Below are 20,195 nucleotides of genomic sequence, written 5' to 3'. Positions count from 1 at the left end.
ACCATTGTAGGAACCATAGTTAAGACCCCAGTTTCCCAAAGAGGAAGTTGAGGTCTATAGATGTCATGTACAGCCGGTACTCAAGCCCAGGTCCACCAGACTAAAAAGGTTACACTCTTACCTACCATGCTGGAAACATTTTGGGATGACTGTCTCTTTCCTAAGGAAATACAATTTTGCCTTTCTCAAGTATGTGGCTGTGTAACTGTCCACACTTTTTGTTCTTGTCAGGAGGTACCCCAAAAGCCTCCATTGTCTCACCCACCCGGGGTATCCATCCTTTCAATAAACAATTATGTGGTGTCTGCATTGTGCCAGGTACAGTTCTAGGTACTACCAGTAAAACATGTGGGTGAAAAGCCCTGCCTCAGAGCATGGGCAGATGTGTGGGGATTCTTGGATGGAGACAGAAAAGTAAACACACGTATAACAAGTCAGGAAATTGTTAGATACTGTTAAGTGCAATGCAAACAAGAAAAAGCAGAGGAGGGCAAGGAGGATGGGGAGGGCTTCTTGGTCCCAGGGGCTGTGTGCATCTCTATCATTTTAGGAAAGACAGAGGGAGCTATCCAAGGCATGCTCCTGCAAAGGGGACCTGGCTACAGGAAGGTTCCTGGGTAGGCCTGTGCCTGTAGTGTTTGAGGAACAGGCAAGAGTCTCAGTGGCTGGGCCAGAAGGAACCAAGGAGAGGAGGGAAGAGGTGTGTCCCATGGGAGCTTGGTGGCTTTGGTAAGCTTTCAGTTTCACCTTCCTGGGGTTGGAGACCTTCAGGGCTTACACTGATCTTCCTTTTACGCTGCTTTCCAGTGTAAAGTGGCATGGATTTTCAAAACAGGGGTGTATGCAACTAAGGAAAACATTAGGGATTAGAGCATAGACCCCATCCACCTACCCTTAAGCAATTCAGCTGTAAAGTACATGGATTTTTCCCAGCATTAAAAGTGAGACAGAAAGCATTTATCACTTCCTCATTCTCCAGATTAAGTTCTCAGACTTTAAAATTTCAGTCTTATGTTCATCTGAAATTATAGACTCAGTGAGAAACGAGAGGGGGCATAATCAGAAGCCATAGGTACTTAATGCTCATTCCCAGTTTAAGTCTACGGCGAAGACTAGCCACATCTTTTATTAGCCCAGTGTGCATCTGATATCTTGATGGGAGACCTTCATGAAAACTGACTCTTATAAATGGTGACTGGGCTGGGACAGAAGCATTTAGGATTCATCTGTGAAGTGTCTTCACTGGAGATTGGTCTCTTTTTTTTTTTTTTTTTTTTTTTTCAGGTCCTCCCGGGGTTAGAGGACAGTGGCAAGATTTCAGGTGTGGAGAGAGAGGGAAAAGCATGGTCAAATTCATGTTCCAATACCATTATAGAACTAGCAGATCAAGGTGAGCTTTAATAATTCGACCTCTCAAAACCCATTTTCTGCTCTGTGAAAGGGAAGCAGCAATACAATGCCTCGTGCTGTTATGAGGAATGAGTTAAATGTGAAAAATCTGTGAAATTCTAAATTGCTATATAGATTACATGTAATTGTTGGGATGCTTAAAATATTTTATTTACTACTCAGACATGCATGCAATGTGTTAGGTCAAACCCACCCCAAGTCCCCTACCCACCTGTTCCTCCCCTACACACTCTGTAACTTTTGTTTGAATGCTTTTATTGTTTTCTTTTAGTAAAATACTAGATGCCATGTGATTCACCGCAGACTTCTGTGTGGTAGGCAAGTTCCCTGTTCCTGAATTACACCTCTAGGCCAGGTCCGCTTTTGTATCAGATTTCCTCATTTCTCAGCGTGGCTTCCTTTCTCCGGCAGCCTCTCAGGTTGGCCTCTAATCTTTCCGAATAGACCCAGTTTAAGTCTGATATCTCTTTAAGCCTGGAAATTGCACTCCATTTCAGAAGCTCACAGAGAAACTAGGGATTGGTATGGGAGTGCCGCACCAGCCTGGAATGAAAGACTTAGGTGTAGAACTGAGTTCTACCATCTGTTACATGTGTGACTTGGCCACATGACTTACTTCATATCCTGCTGCCTCAGCTTTAATATTGAAGCTGCAGATAAATACACCCCAGGTAGGTCTGAGGAGCAAGAAAAACATTTGTAAAGCAACTTGCACAGCATCTAGTCTACAGTGTGAGCCTAGTTAAGCTAAAACTCATTTTCTTCTGTTAAAAAATTATGTACAGAATTCCCAAAACACTAGACAAGGTGTGGGAGGCACTGAAGCCAATTAAGAATAATGAAGAGACAGTGAATTTATTGCAGAAAAAAAAGTGAAAGGGAAAGACAAAATGAATTAGGTAGAGGGAAGAAAGTAGAGGAGAGAAAATGGATTGATGCCTGGAGGTCTGAAAGTCAACATGCCACAGCGATACTTGCACATCCATGATTATTGCTGCTCTCTACACAATTTCCAGGAAATGGAGCCAGCCCAGATGTCTAAATAGATGAATAAAGAAAACGTGATACATATACACAATGGGATTTTATGTAGCCACAAACAAGAATGAAATCATGACATTTTCGGGAAAATTGATAGAACTGGAAATCGTTATGTTGCTTGAAATAAGTCAAACTCAGAATGAATCCTGTATTTGCTTCTACATAAAGAACCTAGATTAACACTACATGTGTGCACAAATACATCCATATGTATTAATATGTGTGCATGTGTTTAACTATGTGTAGGAGTATAGGCCACAAAATAGGGTCTACTGAGAGGGGAGGAAGAGGGTATTGAATTGAATATATGAAATAAACCAGAAGGTGACCAGCTGGGGAAAGGACAGGGTAGCACGGAAGGGTGAGAGTCAGAACCAAGTGTGTGTATGAAGAAATCATGAGGAAACATACTGTTTTGTATGTTAACCGTAAAGAACAGTTAAAAATGTAAAAAAGTAGGATAGATGACTAGAGAGAAGAAGGAGAAATGCTAGCAGATGAAAGCTGCCCCCCCTCCTTCCACCAGCACAGGCCCCCTCCCACCCCAGGCCATTCGGGCACTCCCTTTTGATCAAGAACAACAATCAGGGCCTCCAGATTTTACAGATTCACAGCATTAGGGACACAGGTATGCCTCTGCACACAGTCAGTGCTATATGTACCTTCCCATCATAAAACGCTCTTTTCAAATCTTGCTTGAGAAGAGGCTCATAGTCCTGAGGTCGAGTTTCCAGTCCTCTGCTGTAGTTGACAGCATTGATCAGCAATGAGAAACATCTTTCTTGAGGAAATGCAGGCGCTTTTCTGTGCTTCTCCATTGCTATTCAGTCTTCATTACTAGAAAGGGTTTTCTCCTGGGTAACAGGTTAATGCTTTCCTAGTTGCTTTTTGAAGACAGTCTTGCATATCTTAGGCTGGCACAAACTTACCATGTAGCTAATGATGGCCTCGAATTTCTGATCTTTATTTTTACACCTTTCCAGTTCTATAATTACAGGTGTGTATCAAACTTTTTTTTTTCTGTATAGGTGAGATTGTAAAACTAAATATTGTTTTTATTTTTAAAATTTTTACTGTGTTTATTTTATGTCCATGGGTGTTTTGTCTCCATGTATGTCTCTGTACCTCATGTATAGCTGGTTCCCTTGGGAGCCAGAAGAAGGTGTTGGATGCCCTGAAGCTGCCGTTAAAGATGGTTGTGAGATCTGGCAATGTGGGTGCTGGGACTCCAATATGCGATCTCTAGAAGAGGAGCCAGTCCTCTTAACTGCTGAGCCATCTCTCCAGCCCCGTTTTCTCAGTTTTGGAAGGGCTGCATTAGCTGATATTTGATTGTTTTTTTAATAGTAATAGTAATAGTCAAGGGCTTGTTAAACTTTTTGAATTCAGGGTTTTTGGCTTAATCGGTTGATTGGAAGAAGAAGATATCATTTGTATCTTTGCTAGACCTTGGACCTTGAGTTGGTTTCTATTTCTTTGAGAAAATTCCTGGGAGAAACTGCTTAATGGAGGAAGGATGGACTTGGCTTGTGGATTCAGAGGGATCGTCCATGATCGCTTGAATCTACTGCTAAGACTGTGATGGCTTGCGATGGCAGGAACGGGTGGCTGAAGCCGCAGCTCCTCTCATGGTGGACAAGGAACAGACTGAAGAAAGGGCCCAGGGACCAGGCATAGTCTTCAAAGGCATGCCAGATGACATAATTTCTTCAGCTGGGCCCCACATCCTAACAGCCCATTCAACTGTGAACTCATCAATGCATTGATCATTTGATGAAGTTAGCAGTTCTCCATCCAGTTCCGTCTCAGTTGCACCGCCAACCGGGGATGACAGCTCCAACACTCGAGCTGTTGGGGGAGGGGTGGACTTCACATCCGAGCCATAACTGATCTTGTTTTTTATTTTTATTACATTAGTTTCTTTGGGATCCAGACATGATTCTCAGTGACGTGATTTTATTCATTAACAGTCCGAAAATTATAGACATAATACATGTGGTAACCAGAAAGCAGCACTAAGCAGGTAGTTAGTCCACTGTTCAGCTCAAAATAAGTTCGTTTCATTAAGGAAAATGCCATACATTTATTTCTTCCTATGTGAAAGGGAAAAAGTCACCATCATCCTTTTCCGGTTGATCTTAAATGTCATCTTTGTAGAAGGGGCTTTTGTCAGATATCCATGCTGGATGACTTGAACTCTTCAAAACCTACCAGTGCTTGCCAAGTGAAATATCAACAACAAATGGAACAAACAGGCTATATATATATTTATCACTTTCTAATTCCCCTGAGATGCATTTCAGGATGATAGACCACATATTCTTTTGGTGAAATGGTACTCCGGGCAAGCAAAGACATGGGCACACATCACATCTATTCATTCTTCAAAGCCATTTTTTTTTTAAAAGCAAAAATGAGTTCATGTTTGAACAACACAGATTCTCAGCGTATAACTCTACTCACCTAGATCAGGCTGTATGCCTTACTGGGGGAGGCGGGAAAATCTAGAGTGTCACAGTAACAGTGTGTGCCCCTCACCAAGGGGGGAGAGGATGCAGGGAGAAGCAGTTTACCTAGTAGGATCACGATGCACAGGAGGATAGCCACCAGAGCCCCTGTGCTCAGCCCCGTGGGGTGGATGAGGGCCTCGGCGTGGCACGACTGCATGTTCCCATGATGGTCACATGCACAGACCCGGACAGTCACTGTCCCGGTGCTGCTTTGGACTGGGTAGTCGTTGTCTGAAATGACCACAGGCAGGAGATAGGTGCTCATCTCGTGTCTGTTATAGCCATTTTTCCGAGTTAGGATTCCTGCGGTGTTGTCTGGAAGCAGAAAGCAAAATGGTGAGTGTGTATGTGTTATAACGTTGTGCATTGAATACGTTGTGATGGAAATTAAGATCCATTCCCATAGGGGTGCGAATAAAGGGAAGGTAAGAAACTCACTTACCTTTGTTGTCTTGTATGGTAAAATTTGAGCCACTGGCTGCTTCTGGGGCCAGGGAGAAGGAAAATTGGTGTCCACTGTAAGGATCATCCTTGTCAACAGCATGCAGGGTCTGAATCAGCTGAAACAGAAACCATAAGGTTGTGCTAGAGGTTTCATGACCCAAAGTATTTCTTACAGTTTTTCAAGAAATTGCTTAATTTTATAGTTTGTAACTTAATCAAAATGATTGTTCTTAAAAAGTGATCAATGCATTCTATTCAAAGGACTGCCATGTTATTAGAAAACCGTGGAGCCATGGCTACTTCTTTGGTTTGTGATCTTTTCTGCAAACTGTGTGATAATCACCCTGCACTCATTCCTCTATACACTGGGACCCAACTCCTAAGTCTGAATGGTCTCCAGACATTACCAGATATCCCCTTGGGCAAAATCACCTGGACTGAGAAGCACTGCTGAAATGACTCAATGATCATGACAGCTTTGCAACTAAACAAAACGCAAGTACTCTGGACAGCCTAATTACCTTCTTTTGCTCATAGGTTAGCGACTTGGGAAAAAAATTATAAAGAAAAATAATGTAAAAAATGCAGTAATTTCAGCTTCCCACTTTCCTCTGTACTTTCATAGTACTTTCCTGTTTTGATAAAGTGTAGCATAATTTCCCTGTCACAGGCTGCAAAGACCTATTTCAGGTGGGTGACAAATGGGTAAAGCAATAAAACATTCATGAATTTGTATTACTTTACAGATGGGCAATGTAAATAAGTAAAACTGTGAATTATAGACAATTGGATAATATGTTCTAGTTATTATTTTCAAGTACATATGCAAATTAAGCTATCTGTTCACCAATAAAGATTTTATTCCAGCAACACTGTGACTAATCTATTTTAATGAAAACTTAAGACTGATTTGGAATTTGCATCAGTCTTGGAGACTGATGAACCTCCAGCTCTTAAAAAAAACCTATTTGTTCTCTTATGCAAGTTAAACATTCGTCTTGGTTATTATTTATGGCATTAATATCCTTGGCATACACTTCATAGATAATTCAAGATGAGCTCTCTGCTGTGAGTATCATCTCAGTTATTAGATCTAAATTAATCTGATTTCTAATTTAAAGGTGCTTTTAAAAACACAACTCACCTGATCTGCCTTTGCTTTTTCACAGACAAAGGTTTCATAGAACTCAGCAAATTCTGGGGCATTGTCATTGACATCAAGAACTTTGATATACAGAGGCACTCGGCTGCTTTGCTTTGGATTATCTGACACACACCAAAAAGAAAGAAATAGGCATTTACATGTTGATCGCCATTTTCCCTCAGACAACAACCACCTACTTGTTCATTCTCATTCTTCCACACTAATTCCCCGGACAGCTGGAGGACAGACTTGGCTGGTGTGAGAGACAGGAGTTGGTAGCTCACGCTTTCTCTCTCACACACTTAACCACGTCTATTTGAATGTCTATTTAATAAGACCTCACTGGACATCTGTCACCTAATATGGACTGGTAATTATTTTGGGTGCTGGGACAGATAAGGAGCTAAATAGATATAGTGAATTTTAGGTATGCATTCCATTGTGGAGAGAAACACACTAAACATAGGAACATACGCTGCCCCAGATGACAAAATTAAGCAGAGAAAAGGATGGAGAGAGATGGAGCTGTTGTGTTGAGTGGGATAACCATGGCTTCTCAGAAGCATCAGGTTCAGATGTGACCGAAGAGGAGGAGTAAGCTGGTTTCCCAGGGAAACCAGACAGCAAGAAAAAGGCTTTGGAGCAACTGAGAGCTGATTTTACACAAATGCTGAGATTTTGAGTTATTCAAGTTTGTTAACAAGTTCTGACAAGTATTCCTAAAATCTCTGACTTCTGACTCTGACTTTTTCTCACACTATTCCACCAAAGTTTACATGGCTGCACATAAATTGTGATTTGTCTCTATCACCCATATTTTCAAATATATTCAGGAAACAGTACATTCTAAAACCAGAGAATTGTAGGCATAAACCTAAAATATGCATAAAATGGCTACTTTAGTAAAATATTAAATTTCATGTTTTGAAAACTGGTCTTTTTTCAGTGGAAATTTATTTTATAATTTTTAAGCTTCAAGAGCTTGCTGTTGTTAGTGTCCATGCCAGTCCCTTGGCACAAACTCTAAAATCCAAATTCCTATCTAACGATTGTCTAATGAGGTGCCCTTATCACAGTCAACGCCAGCCTCGCCTCTTGCCCACCCTGCCTGTTTATCATTCCACCCACTCTCCTTCAGAGGCTTCACGTCTCATGAGTTATGTTGACAAAATGGAACTATAATAAACCATTTGATATGGAATATTTCACAGCAGATATCCAGCTGAGATAAAAGTGTTTAGAACTTCAGAAATTAAAAACAAAAACCAAAAGAGCTACACTTCAGAAGCCTATTTTAAACACTAAAATATTATTTTAAAAACTATCCTTTTTATGTGCTCCTGTCTAACACTGCTCTCAGTTCACATTAACTCCCATGGAGTAAAATAACTTCATAGAAAATTTTTTTTTTTTTTTTTTTTTTTTTTTTTTTTTTTTTTTTTTTTTTTTGGCACTGTTTTTCTTTGTGTTGGATTTCATGCAGAATGCATTAAAATTCATTCTAAACATTTTATTGATTATTTGGTGCTTTATATTGCTCAATTTGATAGACTACATAAAAGTGCTAATTTGTGGCTCTTCATTTGGTAAAGATTTTGAAACAGAAATTCTAAAGAAGGCTAGAAAGAATATCTAAAAGGTGTTGGCTAATGCCTACATTTTGAAGACATAGGGCTATACCTATTCCCTTGCTTCTTCACATGTTTGAGAGTCTATGTTTTCAGCGTTTTTGTGTGTGTGTGTGTGTGTGTGTGTGTGTGTGTGTGTGACTTTTTAGCTTATAATCTTTGGGAAATTATATCTACATGTGCCTATTCTAGTTCACTTGATATATATATATATATATATATATATATATATATAATCTATATTTTATGCTGTATAAAACCTATATATTTATCTGTAACCTCTCTCTCTCTTTCTCTCTATAGGATTTTCCTATAGCCCGGGCTGTCCTTGAACTCAGAGAGACCCACCTACTTCTGCCTCCTAAGTGCTGAGATTAAACTCATTCGTGTGTGTGTGTGTGTGTGTGTGTGTGTGTGTGTATGTATGTATGTAGACCCAAAACTTCTGTTGGGTGCCTTTTTCATCACTATCCACCTTACTGATTGCTGAGTGCGTTCCTAACCTAGCTAGCAAGCTTGCCCCAGAGACCCCTATCTCTGCCTCCCAAATGCTGGAATTATAGGCAGCCACCACATCTGCCCAGCTTTTATGTGGACCTTGGGGATCTAAACTGCAGTTCTCACATTTGCCCAGCAAGCTCTTTTCCTGCTGGGCCATCTCTCCAGCCCTGACAGATGTGTTTTTTTGTTTCCAAATTGCAGAACTTTCAGTTTCTCTCCAAGTAAAGTTAATCAACACACATTTAGAAGAAACATCATGGCAGGCCTCCCCCGGTGCTCTTTCCCTCAACATGTACAGAGCAGGGCCGTCAATAGGAGGTGGGCAGCTCTGGCCATGCTTGAGCAAGCCCTCACCACGACACTCACACCATCAGTGGAGACAGCATTGGTAAGGCTGGACTTACTAATCTCTGTCGCTATCACTGTGATGTTGTGCCACAGCAGTGTTTCCCGGTCGAGCAGCTTCGATGTAAAAATCGAACCATTTCCAGAATCAATGTTGAATATCCTGTCCATATCTGTGTGTCTATCCACAGAATACCTAAAAAAAATGCAGGGTAGAATTTAGAAAGGCTTTCCTTGATTTGCCCTTTTCACATCATGATACTAATCCAAGAATATCTCATCTATTAATTCTTCCCACTCGTAGTGTGTTTAAGCGTCTGTAACTGTAACGTTAAGCAAAATATTTTGATAAATCAATCTTTACAATCAGCTTGAATAGTACACTTACTAGGCAAGTTGTGTGATTTTTGAGATCACTACTAATTTCCTTTTAATGTGTAATTAGAACAAGTCTATTTTAATATGTAATTTAGGTCAAGTTTAGTAACTTCAGTTTCTTATGGCTTCGTGTGTGGAGTGTGTAGGCGTGTATGTGAATGTGCTCAGACACCGTCAGAGGTTGATACCAAACCTTTCTCATTTGCTCTCCTCCTTGTTCACTGAGATACGGCCTCTCACTAGAACCCAGAGATCACTGATATGGCTGGTTTGGCTAGCCCGCTCACTGCAGGGATGCCCAGTCTTTACCTTCAAAGGACTAGAATTCTAATCAAGCTGCCATGTCCGCCTGTCCTTTTCATATGCTCTGGGGGTCCAAAGTCCAATCCTGATTCTTTTGTGGACCACTTCGTGCACCATTTCCCCAGCACATATTCTATTTTTAAATTAATTTTTTAGACTGGGGGTAGGTGGAGATGGAAACAGGAGGGATCAGGTCTGTGTGGAGGGGTGGTGGGGGTTGAGAATACTGAGAGAGATGACTGGAATTGGGGGGCATTTTGGGAGAGCGATGAAAACCTAGTGCAATGGAAAAGCCATGAAATGTACAAGGATGACATTAGCTAAGACTCCTAGTAAGGAGGGACATGGAGCCTGAACCAGCGATCCTCTATAACCAGGCAAGGCCTCAAGTGATAGCCACAAAACCTGCCTATCTACAGATTGTCATGCCTGCAGGATGTGCTGGGACAGGAGCCTAGCATAAATGTCACCAAAGAGACCAGAAAGATTTCATCCAGAAACTGATTGGAGCAAATGCAGAATCCCACAGCCAAATATTAGGCAGAGCTTTGGAGGTCCTGGGGAGGAGGAGGAGTAAGAATTGGAGGAGGAGGAAGAATTGGAGGGGCCAGGGAATCAAGGATACTACAAGAACTTTGACAATAGAAGCAACTGACCAGGACGCAAGTGTACTCACAGAGATCAGGGAGCTTGTATGGGTCTGACCTAGGTTCTCTGTGTGTATGTTATGGTTGTGTTGCTCAGTGTTTTTGTCCTGACAGTGGGAGTGAGGCTGTTTCTAACTTCTATGCCTGCCTTTGGGACCCTTTTCCTCCTACTGGGTTACCTCATCCAGCTTTGATGTAAGAATATGTGCCTGGTCTTGTTGGAGCTGTTTATGCTTTATTTGGTTGATGCCCCTGGAAGGCCTGTTCTTTTCTGAGGGGGGAGGTGAAGTGGGGTTGGATTAGGGAAAAGAGCAGGTAAGGGGAAGGAGCTGGGGGGAGAGGAAGGAGTCAGGATGTCTCATGAATGAGAGTCAGGATGAACTATATGCTAGAAGGATAAGCAAGACAGAGAAAAATTAAGGTTTAAATCTTTAGAACATTAATGTAGGTGCTTATATAGGGATTGGTTACTTTTCTATTATCCATTTTATTTTAAAAATCATTCTCTTTTCAGAGACAAAAGATGCTTTGTGTGGGTGAGAATGGTAGGAGAGAGTGGAGATAAGAGGTGGGGTTAGAGCGAAGTGCAGAGTCTAAGCAGAAGGATGGGTTGGCTATAGGGAAGACTTGGGGGGCGACTCTAAATGGCATGTATCCACGGGCTCCATGCAGGGTAGCACCATCGTCTAAACCGTGTTGGAAAAGATGACTGGCTGAACTGAGGAGGTTGGTTAGATAGTCCTGTCACAGGATGTTGGAAGAGGCAGCAAAAACAAGGCTTGGGGAAGAGTCAAGGCTCCATTTTTGGCATGTGGCGATGGAGGGCCTGAGGAGCACACAGCAGAGAAGTCTAAGCTGAAGCTCAAGGCAGAGAACCGCTTGGACAACCTGGAGTTCTCAGTCAGTAGGTGTGGAAAAGGGAGTGCTGAGGGCAGTGCTACTTAGATACCCAACAGGAACAGAGAGTGACTGGGCAAGAGGATGCAAGGGCAGAGTGAGGGGTGGAGACATGTTTATGGAGAGCTTGTGGAAATTCAAAGAGGGCCCAGAATGCTATCTTAGAAACCAAAGTCAGACAGCACCTTCAACACTAACGCTGATGGCAGATTGGGAAATGTTAACTTTTTTTAAATAATTTTTTTATTAGTTTTAACTACTTTAAAATTTATTTAATTTTGAAATTGATTTTTTTTTAGGATAGCCATGTAAGGGTTACATGTATGTATGTATGTATGTTTATGAGTGAAAGGGTATCAAGAGAAAAATCTGGAAAGACTTGATATTTTAAGATTTTTTTAGGAAAAATAACTTCCCATTTCCAATGCATTTTCAAAACTTATGTCATGGAAGGGGTTTTAAAATGTTGGATTAAAAAATTGGCTTAGTGGAAACACAATTTAAGTAAACAATCCAATTATGAGACATATTTAGAGTTATGAAGGCTCTAAGAAAAGATATGTCATTTGTAATAATGTACAATCCTCAAAATTCTATTTCAAAGGATTGTTTTTACTTAAAATATAAATAACAAGATATAACAAACAATATATTTTCATACTGATATTTGTCACTTAGTTGTCTAAATGAAATAGGCATTCATTTATTGCTTGCTATTCAAAGATTTCAGAAGAAATTAATGAGATTCAAACGGGCCATTACGTCATTAGGTCTTAAGTTTAGAAGTTTAGTATCAATATATTTAACATAGCCTTTTTATCCTCAGAAGGGCTCAAACATATTTAAAAAGCTATCTACTGGTTTTACAATCCTGCCATTCCAACAATTTTGAAAAAATTTAGGCTAGAACATTGAACTTACTTGAGTCCCTTTCTTTATTTTGAAGATGAATGATAAACATTTATAATATACTGTTACTTCTCAAAAAGGAAGTTACTGTACTCATAGACTGTGTGAAATCTAATACTTATCTATGACTACGTTTTTTCCTCATGAAAAATGCCATATTCTTACATCAGCTTAGGAAGTCCTGCCTTGTGCTTTTCTAAGCTGCTGTAATTATAGACAACAGTCATCTTTTACTCTTTGTCTCAGCCTGGTGGCACAGTTTTTAAGTTTTACAAATAATTATGCTTTTCTATCAAGCTTTGAAATAAACGGGAAGTAGTGAGGAAGTTTTAGTTGAAGGCAGCTTTAAATTTTAAAGAGAGAAGATTAACTATTTAGGAAATTCCAAAATTTATATTGTCTTCTCTAATTGGGAGATTAAAAATTAATGGAAAGCCTAAAATGCCTATATTGTTTAGGAAAGATGATTATAGACAAAGCTGTATTTTCTTTTTGTTGTTATTTTCTTTCCTCTAAAGTAATTTCAGTTTATATCAGGGATATTTATTGTCCAGAAACATTAACTGTGATCATTGTCAATAGGAAAGAAGGCAATCGGCCTCTGCATGGCTGTAGCGGATGGCTTGACCTTTTCCCTCGGGACTTCATTGCATTTAGTGATTAAATGATTTGTCTTGTAATGTGTCCTCAAGTGAGGGAAATTTGTTTGGTGGGAAAAGAGCTGCATTTGCATGTAGATTAAAAAATACTTACCTTATTTTTATTTATGTGTATGAGTGCATGCACATGAGCTGGGGTCCCTAAGGAGGTCAGAAGGGTGCTTCAGATCCTCAGAAGCTGTAGTTACAGGCGGTTATAAGTCACCTGATATGAGTCTTGGGAACCAAACTTGAATCCTCTGTAAGAGCAGCAAGTGCTGAGCTATCTCGCTAGACCCCACATAGACATTTTACATGGTATTTATAGTGATATTTATAGTGACATGTTTTTTCTTGTATGTATTAGCAAAAGACATTGTGATAAAGTTATAGTAGGAAATTGTTTTGTGATTAAAGAGTTATTAAAGATAGTGACCGCATAAAAAAAAACCTCAACATTTGGGGAATTATTTGTTTGACCAACCTAAGATAGTCTTATACAGTTGTTCGGTGTTTATGTCTAGACTAACCGCAGACTGTGTATAGTCATATTCTTTATGTAAGAATAATTTTATCCTATAAGGAAAATCACTGGAATATGCATTATTACACCAATGTAATCTATGTATGTTTCTAGACTTAAATCTATATTTATACATCACACCCATATGTACTAAGGGAAGGCTGGCAGTGAACGTCTTTAGCATGAACCAACAGCCAGCCCAGCTTACAGGCTAAGTACCTCCATTCAGAACACGGAGAATAATGCAGCGGGTAAGGCTGGTATTTGGTTTAAAAACTAATATAAAAGTATTTAGCCTAAATTTCCAGAAGAAGTTAAAAGCGTGTTGATCTATCAGAGAGGTAACTGAAGCTCGTATTTGTTAACTTCCAGCATTAAATGCTTTTAAATTGGACTTCACACTGACTTGCTGAGGTGCCCCCTCCCAACTCCGTGTAACTGGAAGGAGCTGCAATGAGCTGTACAGTTGTGAAAGTGCCTAAGGTGCATGTGCTGTGGAAGTGAAAGCCATCCTTCATTTCCCTGATTAAGCGTGTTACATTTACTGGGTCCACGGAGCTCACACCAGGCTGCGCTGGTGGACCGCAGCCCTCTTCGGTGTGTCAAAGATCTTCCAGTAGACGGGTGAAACATGGCCCTGTGTGCCGAGAGTGGAGTAGACATCTGTGTGTTTTAGGTGTGAGGGTATCAGGAGATCTGACTGGAACAAAGGGCAGTGGCAGCTAGAGCACATGACTCAGTTACCTGCAGGAACATCCTCCACACCACGGGCAGAATGGCCATTTAAAGTGCAGTTTGGGATGACGCAGCTCTTCTATTCAAAGCTTCCAGATGGCTTCTCACCTCAATTAGCTCAAACTCAGGCTTTACCATGAACCATAAAGCCCAGTAGGACCTGTGAGCTCCACCTTGGCAAACCTCCCTGCTGCCTCCCAATTAACCTCTCCCACCTCCTTCCACTCTCTCTTATTTCCTCCCTCCACCTTCTCTCTCTTTCTCCTCTCTCTTCATCTCCCTCCTTTCTGTTTCCTATCCCAGCTCGACATTTCCTCTTCTCTTTCCTAGATGTGCAGACCTCTTAGCCACTGCCGCATCAGAGGAAGGTGGCGCTAGCGTAGACCCCTGTCCTTCCCCCCTTTTGCAGGTCTTCCCCAGAATTCTACACAGCTCATCCCTTTGTTTCTTTCAAATCTTTACTGCAGAGATTTCCCACTAAGAAAGCTGAGCCCGGTCGTGCGGTCTTAGACAGTCTCCCCGCTAATTTGATTCTCGGAAGTGTCTTCACCTGACGTCCTGCATATTTATCCTTTGTTTGTCTTTCTCTGTGCGCACTCTCTGTTGCAGATGTAGTATAGCTGTCTGCGTCCCCTTATCACAGGATGTGCATGGTGTGTGGCAGGGCCCCTCTTCTGAATACGTCTGTGGACTCACTGCCAAGAACCTCTACAGACTTCATTTTATTTTATTTTTTTCTGCTTACTTTAGCTAAGGAGAATGATTTACATGACAGGACTCTGATTTAGCACCTTTTTCATTTATTCCACTGAACTACTAGGCGAGGGCTGGCAGATGGGTGATTCTAGGCTTTGCATGTGATGCTAGAACCCCCAAGTTGTCAGTGGCCTCAAAGAGCAATGAGGCTTCATTGCCACATGATTTATAACTAAGGAGCCAGCAAAGCACAGGGAAGACGGAGCTTGTTTACATAGCATTAATTCGGATCCTACCCTATTAATTTCTCCAGCATTTCACAGACATATCACGAAATGCTTCTTGTTTTTATTTACATATGCAAGAGGAAAATTATTCATCTGAATGGGGCATAATTCTGCCTCTAAGGGTTACATGATAGGTCCTCTAGCACTTGAAAAGCACAGTGCTGTCAAGCCCAGGGGCTGGTGTATTTTTGTGTTGCACTCTTTAGTAAACCCTCTTAAACCTTACCAAGAGCCCCGGTCAATCAGCTGCATCACCTCGCATCACCTCGCTTTAAACGGCTTTTTTTTCTTCTTCAGCTTTTGTGTACTTGAGGGTTTATGCTGTTGCTAAAATACTACTTATGCCGTGAGCAAGGACAGTTAAAGGTGCTGTTTGGAGCAGTTTTTCAGGAGAATACAACTGTCTAATTGGAAAAAGGAGCCCTCTTTTCCATGGAGCACGTGGGTCTTCAGATATAAAAATGGACTTAACGTGAGAGGTGGTGCTGAGTGTACTCACTTGACCGGATTCCTGGCGGCGTCAGGGTCCTGAGCTGAGACAGAGCCTACAGTTGTGTTTATCTGAGCGTCCTCTCGTATTTGTAGGATATAGGCCAGTTTGCTGAACACGGGAGGCTCGTCCACATCGTCTACCACGATTCTCACCGTGGCCGAGTCTTTGAAGGGACCCAGGTAGAGGAATCGGGGTTCGACATGGGGATTGGAGGCTTCCACCTTGAGGGTGTACACTTTCTTCTTCTCAAAATCCAAGAGCTTCAGAAGAGAGTGATGCAAGACAGAGAGGCAAGGCAGAAAGAAACCATTTTAGTGCAGATCTCTGATGAACAAACACGATCGGGCGGCTTACAGAAATCACCACACGTTAGTGCAGTGGAAGGCAGAGGCGTCAAAGATGAGATTCACTTCCGCTCCCCGCTGTCCCCCCACTCCTCCTGGGTTGTGAAAGAACCATGATAGAAATACAGCCTGAAAGTCTGCTGCCGCTGAAAAGTGGGTGCTCAGGGGCTAGGCACACGGGGCAGGAAGGGACCTGGATGCAGAGCTCTGTCTCATCGTCTCTCTCCTTCTCCTCTAAACTTCTTTGTATTTGAATAGGGTTACCAGGGTCAGGCTGGCAACATGCAGTAGACTATTTTGCTGGGGTTCTCACATCTGGCTTTATCTGCGGGGTGTTTAAAAATTGGCAGTGCCTGGTAGAGATGGTCATCTATAATTTTAAGCATCTTCAGGCGAGGCTGAGTGTAGCCAGACCCACAGACTAGCACGGTGGGTCTTTCTTGACCATTCAGACTGAATAAGTCGTTCTTGCAGGAGTTAGTAAAATCTTTCCCTGATATCCTCATAAGGGCACTGGGCTAATTATTTGCCAAAGAAGGCAACGATCCCCATTGTCAAAGACCTTTAGGAAAAGATTTTTCATGTGGAGACATGGTGAAGCCAGTGCATATTGCTGACTTGTAGTTTTAGATGATATCATGACAAGGCTCACTAGAAACGCTATTAATCAAGACCCTGGCGAATGCGATTTAGTTGGCTAGGCAAAATTTCAGTTTGAATCTGATAAGGCACAAAGAAAATTAAAAAGGTTAATGCGCACTAATGGGCTTCCTAATCATATCAGGGTCTAAAACATTGGTCTGAGTATCACTTAAGCATGTTTTATTGTGTTTCCAGATATTCAGACATGTTCTCGTTATTTACACCCACCATGCTTATGTTCACCAGCAGTCTGCAGCTAAGGGAGGGAGAACATATTATACTACACATGACAAAAGGGAAATCAATGAAAATTAGGCTAAATCAATACTTTTAGCCCTGAGGCACACAATTTTTTTTTTTTTAAACCATGCCCACACTTTGATATAGTGCTCTGTGGTGCCAGGCAATTTTGAGAGGTCAAGGTCAAATAGTATAGGAGTATGCTGGTGAAAAGGAGGAATTTAGAACCTGAGATCTGACCTCATGTTCCAGAAAGTAACCAAAGGAGTCACGTGAAATTTCCTCATTTGTTTAAATGTGTGGTCTCCATCTTCTCTAATTCAGGTCCTCTTGCTCCCTGTGTGTGCTAGCCTTTCCTTCAAAGCATGCTGCACAGTTTTCAGGTGCACGTTCATTTGTTGGCTTCCTCGCTTCCTCTCCGATTCATTCCCGGCTTACCGGTTTCAGGACAGCAGAGACCATCTGTAGTAAGTGCCATGGCAACGCCAGCACTCACAGCAATGTGTGGCATTGTGTATTTTATTGCTTATGATGTTTGTTTCATCGTCTCTATGCTTTTCATTTGTTTCTTTTATTTACTTAGAAGAGTTTTAGTAGAAATTTATCAAAAGCACAGGTGTAATGAATATATAAAAGTACTTTTGACTACTAAAAGCCAGCCCAAGAGATCTCAGTGCAATTAGAACAGGTGCGTAGGAAAAAAGAAAAGAAGAATCGGTTTACAGGAGATGGTCACTGTCCTTGGTAACTTGGGAGCCAGAGGGAAGCACATCGCTGATCAGACATTAAAGGTTTTTTCTTGTTTGATACCTATGGAAGTTGTACGGGCACAGATAAATGCTCCCCCCACCCCGCTAAACAATGGTATTTGGAGTTGAAGAAATCTAATAAGGAGATGTGTTTACATCTCCTTTTCTATATGTGCATGCTTGTGTGTGTGTGTGTGTATGCGTGTGCACTCATGTGTAGCCTGTGCATTTGTGTGTGGAGGTCAGAGGTCAACGCCATGCCATCTGTCACTCAACCTTATTTCTGCTAGACTGCCTGGCCAGGGAACCTCCAAGATCAGACTTCACGTGGGTGCTGGGGATCTGGCCTCACTCTGGTCCTCATGCAAATGCAAACGCCTTACTCATGGAGCCACTTCTTCAGCCCCAGGAATTGTAGCAAAAAGCCATATTAATAGCATTACCTTTTTGACAGTTATAATCCCTTCCTGGGTTTCCTGGTCGGTGATGACGTCAAACATATCTTGTCCCTCCCCATCTGTGATGCTGTACTCGATCTCTGCATTTTCTCCCACATCAGCGTCACTGGCTTTGATCCTGCCAATTGGCGTGCCCGGTGGAGAGGACTCCGGGGTCTTAAACTGGTATGTACCTGTTAATCGCCAAACAGACGAGTGAAGCAGAGACTAGGAGATACTCTATCATAATGAGCCATATGGGTTTAAATACGGGCTTAGCTGAGGTTAAGTACTACATTGTTTCTGAGTTTGTTTTCAATACGTACATATCTTTGATAAAATTTAACATATAAATTGGGCACAATAATAGACTATTGGCAAGAGCTTATTTCTTATTAAGAAAAGAGAGCAAGTATAATAATATGTGACAATAAGGATATTTTCAATAATGTTTTTGGACCACAGTTGACAACAAGTGAAGCCGCAGAAAGCCCAGTCATGGCTGAAGGGAGCCAGCTTTAAGACCTCACTCTGGATGGAGACAGACGTATGCTTTCTTCAAAATAACGAATGGTACCCTAATCTCCTTATGTCTTCACTACCATGATAATTAGACTCCTTCTATTTCATGGCCTGTCTCTTTGCAAATGGAGTGTTTTCTTCTCGTTCTGTAAACAAGCTTCCAAATTCATAGTGTCATTTTGAGACTAAGTGGGAGAGGAGAGTTTCAGAGGCCCCACGAAGGAAATATAGCAGAAAGAATAAAGAACTTAACCTGGATTGACTTGAAGCCAATTACTATGTGTTCTTAACAGAGCTTTTTCGTGATCTTGCTAATACTAGCTGAAGGTGGAAGCAAATTAAAGCAATTTGAAAAAATAGCCAAATAGTCATGCTTTGCTCATAATCAGAGATGGATCTGCATTCAGGGTTAGGGCAATACACTGAGCGATGACACTCTTTACCTTTTTCCCGTTGACTAACTCATTATTAATTTCATTATAGCATTGTTTCCTATGTAGATTTTTCAACATACATATATATTGGCATATATGATTTTTTTTGAGACAGTGTCACTGTATAGATCAGTTTGGCCTCGAACTCATAGAAATATGCTTGCTTCTGCCTCCACAGTTCTGTAATTAAAGGTGTGTATCACCACAGCTTTCAGCATACATATATTTTTACTTCTAATCCAAAACTTTGTAGATAATGCTCTTTTTTTTAAAACATCCTCATGTTGCAAAATTAGTTTAAAGACAAAGATGTGAGTTTCAGCTTAGATCTGATAGTCTTGCAGGCCATATATTTAGAATGTGTGTGTTTGTGTGTGTGGGGGGGATGGATGTGTGTACTAGCATCAGTGGCGAAGCTGCCTTCTAAAATTTATTCTACTCTTTTAAAAAATATGCTATTGTTATCTGTTATAATTTGCCACTTATTCATACATGATTTTGGAAAAATAGAAAATGAAAAACCACCAGACGATGGCACCATTGAAGTGTAGGTCTTCAATGGTGCAAATTCCCAGAGTATTGGGCTCTGGCTGGTAAAATAGCAAAATGGATTAAGTGTTTATCTAGATTGTTCCGCATTCTCTTCCCCCTTGGTTTGGCTTGTGGTCTCATAACACGTAACAGGCTATTCAAAGAAAGAGCAGGACGAGTGGCCAATCCCCATGGAGCCAAGAGCCAGAGACCCTTGTGTTATCCTCCGCAGGGCTGAGTGCTGGTGAGCATGCTATTTTTATTTTAGGACTTTGTGGAAAAAGTTTTAGTGCTCAAAACTTCTGCCTATATCACAAATTCTTAGCTAGTCTGTTTTTGGCATCTAGCCAGCTGATTACATATTTGGAAAATAAAAGATGAAACTGTTTCCTATTGATCATTTGGATCTCCCTTACTAAGGAAGCCTGTATTAGCTGGTTATCTTTTTAAAAGTGCCACGGTAGAGTAAATGGGTTTTCTTCTTCCTCCCTCCCTCCCTCCCTCCCTCCCTCTTCTCCTTTCTCTCTCCCCTCCTCTCAATCATTCCTCCCTTCCTTCTACTTCTTTTAAAAATATTTTTAATTATTTTTATTTCTCTTTATGTGTGTATGCCTGCATGTCTATATGCCATGTATGTGTGTAGGTATCCACAGAGGCCAGAAGAGGGTGTTGTATCTCCTAGATCTGGACTTACAGGCAGTTGTGAGGATCCAGTTGAACCTGGATTTTCTGGAAGAACATCAAGTGCTCTTACCTAACTGCTGAGC

The 20,195-nt window shown here is 41.2% G+C and overlaps 1 protein-coding gene across 1 annotated transcript in view; it reads right to left on the bottom strand.

Moving 5' to 3' along the window:
* Cdh6 (cadherin 6) overlaps window positions 1-20,195 on the bottom strand; it is a 137,396-nt gene that overhangs the window by 2,841 nt on the left and 114,360 nt on the right. The window contains exons 6-11 of the mRNA XM_055601098.1: window positions 17,948-18,135; window positions 15,536-15,789; window positions 9,083-9,219; window positions 6,550-6,671; window positions 5,404-5,521; window positions 5,025-5,276 (exon numbers count right to left, since the gene is read on the bottom strand). Of these exons, the coding sequence (XP_055457073.1) occupies window positions 5,025-5,276; window positions 5,404-5,521; window positions 6,550-6,671; window positions 9,083-9,219; window positions 15,536-15,789; window positions 17,948-18,135 (1,071 nt within the window). The remainder of the gene's footprint in view (window positions 1-5,024; window positions 5,277-5,403; window positions 5,522-6,549; window positions 6,672-9,082; window positions 9,220-15,535; window positions 15,790-17,947; window positions 18,136-20,195) is intronic.

Source organism: Psammomys obesus, unplaced genomic scaffold (assembly GCF_907164565.1).
Source record: "Psammomys obesus unplaced genomic scaffold, mPsaObe1.curated_primary_1811, whole genome shotgun sequence".
In the NCBI taxonomy this organism is placed as follows: domain Eukaryota; kingdom Metazoa; phylum Chordata; class Mammalia; order Rodentia; family Muridae; genus Psammomys; species Psammomys obesus.
This window is presented reverse-complemented; position numbering and strand designations above follow the sequence as displayed.